This window comes from Daktulosphaira vitifoliae, unplaced genomic scaffold (genome assembly GCF_025091365.1).
Source record: "Daktulosphaira vitifoliae isolate Bord-2020 unplaced genomic scaffold, ASM2509136v1 Scaffold_2, whole genome shotgun sequence".
Lineage (NCBI taxonomy): Eukaryota > Metazoa > Arthropoda > Insecta > Hemiptera > Phylloxeridae > Daktulosphaira > Daktulosphaira vitifoliae.
Genome location: NW_026099573.1, coordinates 21,490,997 through 21,497,988, shown reverse-complemented (window position 1 = coordinate 21,497,988; position 6,992 = coordinate 21,490,997). Strand labels below are relative to the sequence as shown.

Below are 6,992 nucleotides of genomic sequence, written 5' to 3'. Positions count from 1 at the left end.
ATTGTTAGCTAGATAATTTTTTTGGAAAGGACAATTCCCTTTTATTTAACATACAAATTGGATTAACAAAAAGTTGCAAATATTGTCCCTACAAATATATATAACTAACACCTAAATTATTATTATTATTTTTATGTAAAAAGAGGTTAAATGGGGTAATTACCCTTCCCTCTTAGAAGACTATAATGTTTGACCTAAAATATAGAAGAATAATAAATTTTTACACCAAAATAATATTTTTTGTTTAAGATTGGAAACCAATTTCATATAGAAGATAGAGTGTTAACATTTTTTTTTTAATTATAGTACGTATAATAAGCCATAATTGAACATTTTGAAACTTGGAGTATTACCAGAACATTTTCGAAACTTAAGTTGGAAAAAATAACTTAAATGAAAAGTAGCGATTTTAAATCCTTCCAATGACCTGCCCAAAGGGTCAGATTTTTAATTAATATATACCAAAAGAAAAGGAATTATCTATGGTATTTAAAAAAAAGAGTTGTTTTGATTACTCATTTTTAAAATGTTATGACAATTTTAAGTAAAAAAAAAAATATATTTATATATACATTCAAATTTTTCGATTTTAAAAATCATAAGTTTTTAGCGATTTCCACCATTTACAGTTAAGGGAATTTTTTTTAATTATTGAGGGTAATGTCACTAATGTAACTAGATACAATTCTTTTGATGTATCGTTAAAAGAAATCGGTCTGATCAGAGTAGAGAATAAGTGACTTCAGATTAAAATAAAAAAAGTAAATTTTACTCAGTAAAATTAATACAATCTCAGCTTCGCATCGTAGTTAAAAAAAAAAATAAAGAATTTTAAATTTATTACATTACGACAAACTTATTTTAAAATATTATTTTCTTAAACTTATTTTTAATGAAAGGCTTAAATGAAATCGTTGGATAAAATTTATGAATTCATATTTTTTTTCATTCCTATAGTATTATATATGGACTAGATTAAGAAATATTCAGACTAAACCTAACATATGGATAAAAAAGAGTTTCAAAAGAATTTTTCAATATTTCATTAGTGATCTTTTTCGATAATGTAGACAAAAGACAAAACTTTCAACTTGACATGGGCCTTAATTCATAATTTTTTTAATAACTGTTACCATAGGCATAGAATAAAAAACTATTAAAAATTATTTGTTATTAAAAATAACAAAAATATTTTTTTGGAAGAGGATGAATTATACTAAATCCTCACATAAATTAACCACCCTTAACCTAATTATTTGATGCGTACATGAGCATGAGCGTACTAGTTATGATAATAAAGAGATAATGCCCCTAGGCTTACTTAGAAAAAAAAAAAAGTCTAATTTGAATTCATTATACAGCGGAGTTATTTAATTTTTTTCCTAGAGCAAGAGAACTTTTTTACGTCCCACTTAGAATCAATATTTTTCTTTAATGATTTTTTTTTCAAATTGTCATAATTTGAAGAAAAATACCTAATTTTTGTGAGTCACGTATAAGTTTTTTTTAGTAAACAGTGCCAGTATAATTATTTTACTCTTTGGACCATTATCCTCACAGTCGATCCTTGTAAATAAGTTAAAAAACCATTTTTTATAATTTTGGGAAAATAATTTTTATATTCTATTGTAAAAGATCGCGCTACGATCAACAAGTAATAACTGATAATTATCATATTTCATACACCGGTGGTATAATTCATATGGATTGTATTTAAATTTTTGTTGTGTAACAATGTGTAAATGCAATAAATTTCTATTATTACATATTGGGTACAGCTAGCTAGTCACAGCATTTATAATTAAATATTTGTATAAAATTACTTACTATGATATATTTTAACCGCACTGCAGTAATTGCAATTATTATTGCTGCTACTGCATTTTCTTTAAAATGTTGGCGTCATCGACGACGTCCTATTAAGGACCTTCGCATACCATTAATTGTAATAACAGGATGCGACACAGGTCTAGGATATTCTACAGTTGTAAGGTACACAAACAAAAACATTTCTAGAAAAATAGCTATTATTGCTTTATGTTTAAATGAAAAACAAGCAAAACACCTTACAGATCTATTCAATAATATTAATTTAGAAGCTTGGTCCTTTGATTTACGTGATTCTAAATCTATTAAACAAACTGTTACAAGAATAAAATCATTGATTGTTTCTAAAAACTATAGTAAGTTACATTTATAAGTTTAAAATAATAATTATTTATTATTCTATGACTCAATTACTTAGAATTGCATGCTGTTGTCAATAATGCTGCGCGAATGGTAATGGCCGAGTATGAATGGCAAACTATTAATTTGATTCAAGAACAATTTCAAGTTAATGTTCTCGGCCCAATGGAATTCACTTCTGGATTGCTTTCAACATTACGTCATGATCAGGGTTAGTATAAGATTATTATTTTGGGTTTTTTATTAAAATTATTTCTTTCTGTTGAATTTCCATTTCAACCTTAGTTTCATTATCCAGATATGATATTTAACTTGCATTATTTAATATTTTTTTATCACTGTGTTACATGCTGGGGCAAAACTAGTTTTTTAAAAAAAGGTGTGCAAAAACCTTTTTTATGCATAAAAATTTACTTTTTACAAATATCATAATTCAAAAAGCATGAATATGATAGCAAATATAATATATTTATAGAGTTTTAAATTTTAACCATAGGTCGAGTAATTAATGTTGTTAGTCATTGTGCTTTAATGCCATTACCTGGCATAGCAATTTATGGAGCAACAAAAGCAGCCATTTGTGCATGGACGATTGGTGCCAGAGCTGAACTTTCTCCTGAACATGGTGTAAAAATGATAATGTTTTACCCTGGTAAGAATTAATCTACAGGTGTTTATTAAGTTAACAATTTTCATAAATTACCGTTTTTTATTATTTATTAAACATTGTATATATCATAAGTATAACATACTTATGTTATACAACATAAATTATATATATTAATATGGTTTGTAATTTTTAGGATCATTCTATATGAATTCGTCTATTATGGGTAGTAAAAAACAACGTGAAGATTATTATGATGAAATTTTAGATGGATTTTCAGCTGAAACATTATCATACTATGGTAAACATGTGCTCGCTTATAAAAACTATTTAGAAGTAGTTAATTCATATATTCGTCCGAAAAAAGAAGTTATTCCTAATGCCTCATTGTACAAACAATTAGATCATGCATTATGGTCTGAAAAACCTAGGGCTGAATATAAAGTTCCTGTTCCTTTAAGATATAATATTTACTCAACTTTATCTTGGATTAGTTTAATATTTGGATTTCATAGTTTAAGAGATGAATTAATTCGAAGATTTGTGAGTATGCCTAGGTATGAAAAAAATTAATTTTTTCAGCGCATTTAAGATTATTGGTAATATATATATATATATATATATATATTACTTTTATAAATTAGAAATTAGTATCAACAAATTGACAGTTAATATATTTTAACCATGTATCATTGATTAATTATATAGTTTAACAATAAATGGTATAGATATTCTTTTCTTATATTTAATTGGGATATTTATAAAACTAAAAAATATAAACATACATAAACCCTGAAGAATACATATTTTCATTCTTAACAATAAAACAAACAAAATGAAGTAACTATAATTTATCTAAAATAGCTTCATTATTGTTTGAGTCACCATCACCACCATAATCAACTATATTGTCTATTGATGAGTCATCACTAGAATGTGAGACCAAAACTACAAAGAGTATAACAACTATTATAGCAACTATAAATATATAAACTTTATATTGAGAATTCCATATTCTAAAAATAATAATAAGTACATTAGTTTGATAAATATTAAATGTGCTAAAAAATATTTTAAATTAATTTTTATTATTACCCATTAATAAAGTTCAGCAACTGATTTTCAAATTTTTTTGGTTTTCTATAATATTTATCACTAGGATAGTCATCATCATTATTTGACAACAGTGGAGATTTATATGTTTTGTATAATTGTTTATTTGTAGCTTGACCAATAAATTGTGAACTTTGCAACTGCTGTTGTTCTTGCTCTTCTGGCTGATTTGGAATAACTTGTAGAAAAATTTTTTTCAATAATTAATTAAAATAAATATAAAAATCATATACTTTTAAATTTTTGTTAAAATGTTAACAAAAATTTGTCATATATATTTTAAATTATCTTAAGAATGAAACTTAGTTGGTAACTAAAAAACAAAAATTAAGTTAGTAACTAAAAAACTAAAAAACCCAGCACAGGGGGATCGCGGCACAGTGGTGACGTGGCATAGTAAGATCAAGTATAATGATATCTGACAGTGATTAAAATCACTATCATAAAAAACGCTTCAATGCAAATCTTTAGATAGTGTTTAATTTTAGAAAATTGGTCGATTACTCCAAAAGCTACATGATCTGCTATTTCCTTATTTATATCCTGATTAAGATAAAGTATATCGAATGAAACAGGGATATAAATATTATTTCTCGTAAAAAAATTGTATTGATCCATACACTTTTCAAAAAGTTATAGCATTATAAAGTTAAAGATGTAAAAAATAAAATCGAGAATTTTCACACAAAAATAGCTTTTGGTAACCATTTTCACAGTGAAGACAAAATGAAATCCGAAATTTTTTTTTTTTCCATAATAAATTATATTACATTAGCTTTAATTTAAGATATAAATAAAAGTTTCAGACCTTCCAGAACATTTTCAAAAGTTAATTTTTTGTGAAAAAGTTGTCATTTTAAATTCCTCTCTGTAGAGTAAAGGGTTAAATTTATGAAAAAAATATACCAATTGATAGGTAAAGACATCAAGCATCTATAAAAAAAAATTATATTGATTTGTTCATTTTTGAAAAAGTTATGACAGTTTTAGGTAAAAAAATTTTCGAAAATTAGCAATTTTTTTAAAATTGTAATCTTTTCGGAGGTTTCCCCATTTACAGGGAACGAAGAAAAAATTCTTCTTACTAATTTAAGAAATATTTATGATTGATTATTAGGTTACATATGAATAACCAATAAATGTATTTTAATTAAAAATATACGTGACAAGCAGAATGTATTATGTGTAATATATTAATATAAATAATAATTTAAACACCAAGAGATGCATAGAAATGATTTCTAAAATTTCAATTGAAATGATTTATTACAATTAAAAAAAAAAAAAAAAAAAATATAGTGACTTTAAAGAAATGTTGAGTTTTCTTCATAAATTTTTCTGTTAATAGTAATGGATTATTTTTAACAAATTAAAAATCAATAATCACTTGATAAAATTTTTCTTTTTTAATTAATTTTTTTATTTGTTTATAATTAGTATAATTCTCAAAGAAATTAATATAGAAAACATCCAATTTCAAACTTGATATCAGCGTAAACATTTGGTTTAGTAAAGTATATATTGGTCTATGATCATTAAAACTATTTAACTGATAAGAATTTAATGTGTAATTCAGTATAAAAATGAATTTTATACTTTTATTAATTTGGATATATTTAGTTTTTTTGAAGTAGCCATTTTACAGTAGCATATTTTTGAGATATTTGTCTAAATTTCTAAAATTAAAAATTTTTTTTTTTTCAAATATTTGGTGAATACAAGATTAAAATCATATTATTTTGATGTATTGGTCATTAAAATTGGTCAAAAGCTGAGAAAAATGAATGACAGGCACAAAAAAACAATATAGTAAAATATATGAATGTGAATAAGAAATTTTTTCATCTCAAAAAATAATTTAAAAAAAAATGCAAAAAAGTTATTTTGACAGGCGGCTTTTGAACTTAATACTTCTAGCGTATAAACATAGAGGCAAAATAAGTATAAATTTATATTTAATGCAAGTTAAATTCATGTAAATATTATAAAAATTGATGAACTCATTACTCTGGCAAACCCTAATAAGGTATTTTAAAATAAATAAAAAATAAAATAAAATTTGAATAGAAAAATAAAATGTTTTTTAACTATGACAGCCATTTGCACAAAGAAGATAGGTTAACATAATATTAATTTCTGTTTTAATTTATAGTACATAACTTAGCTTTAATTTAACATATGTTTAAAGGATGCACTATTTCCTGAAAATTAAAAACTTAAGATGATAAAGTTAAATTTTTATACAAAATTTGCTATTTTGAATACCTTTCTGGGTAAGTAAAAAGTCAGATTTAAAAAAAAATTTATATAAAATGAAAGGTAAATACTTATGGTTTCTATATAAAAAAGAAATTATTTTGATACGTTCATTTTTTAAAAAGTAATAACAGTTTTAAGTACAAAAATAACATCATGATAGAGGGTGATTTTTTATATAAATATTACATTTCTTGTTTAATTTCGAGGGTCGTTTGCACAAAGAAGATAGGTCGTCAGGACAAAAATTTGTGTTGGTCTATACATATTTCAAAAATTTATAGCAATTTAAAGTTGGAACTACAAAATCAAAAATTTTAACATAAAAATAGCATATTTTAACTACGGCAGCCATTTGTACGTAGAAGATAAGGAGTCCGGACAAATTTTTTCTTTTTAACTTATAGTATGTAACATATGCCTACAGAACGAAGTATTTTGGTATCATTTTCCAAAGTTTAGTTGAGAACATTGAATTTTGTGAATAAGTTTCTATTTTTAAACCCTCCCTGTGGGCAAGTACAAAGTCAGATATTCAATAAATTAATATCAAATTAAAGGGAAATACCTAAGGTTTCTATATAAAAAATAATTATTTTTAGTTCAAAGTAAAATGTCAAAATTTACCGATTTTAAAAATTGTAATTTTTTTAAGGGATTTCCTCCATTTACAGGGAATGAGGAAAATTTGTTCAATTATTGAAAGTAATGTCTTTGACTAAATACAATTTGTAATCTTTTGATGTATCGTTGAAAGAATTCGGTTTGGTGAAAGCTGATAAAAAGTGGTAAGACACAAAAAAAAAAAAAAAAAAAAAAAAAAAAAAAA

At 24.1% G+C, this 6,992-nt stretch overlaps 2 protein-coding genes across 10 annotated transcripts in view; one reads left to right on the top strand and one right to left on the bottom strand.

Moving 5' to 3' along the window:
* Positions 1-1,615: 1,615 nt before the first annotated feature.
* The window catches only part of LOC126899979 (11-beta-hydroxysteroid dehydrogenase type 2), a 7,626-nt gene continuing 2,249 nt past the window's right edge, over positions 1,616-6,992 (top strand). The window contains exons 1-5 of one of the 4 annotated variants that reach the window (XM_050675299.1): positions 1,616-2,183; positions 2,246-2,398; positions 2,684-2,839; positions 2,991-3,351; positions 5,345-5,405. In XM_050675299.1, coding sequence (XP_050531256.1) covers positions 1,829-2,183; positions 2,246-2,398; positions 2,684-2,839; positions 2,991-3,351; positions 5,345-5,393 — 1,074 coding nt within the window. In that variant the 5' untranslated portion in view covers positions 1,616-1,828 and the 3' untranslated portion in view covers positions 5,394-5,405. Of the gene's footprint in view, positions 2,184-2,245; positions 2,399-2,683; positions 2,840-2,990; positions 3,352-5,344; positions 5,406-6,992 lie in introns of those variants that run through there. The other 3 variants (XM_050675300.1, XM_050675301.1, XM_050675302.1) reach the window with 3 other exon arrangements.
* Positions 3,446-6,992, bottom strand: part of LOC126899981 (zinc finger protein-like 1) — a 7,274-nt gene continuing 3,727 nt past the window's right edge. For all 6 annotated transcript variants that reach the window (XM_050675306.1, XM_050675307.1, XM_050675305.1 and 3 more), the window contains 2 exons: positions 3,890-4,085; positions 3,446-3,810 (listed from right to left, as the gene is read on the bottom strand). In XM_050675306.1, the coding sequence (XP_050531263.1) occupies positions 3,639-3,810; positions 3,890-4,085 (368 nt within the window). In that variant the 3' untranslated portion in view covers positions 3,446-3,638. The remainder of the gene's footprint in view (positions 3,811-3,889; positions 4,086-6,992) is intronic.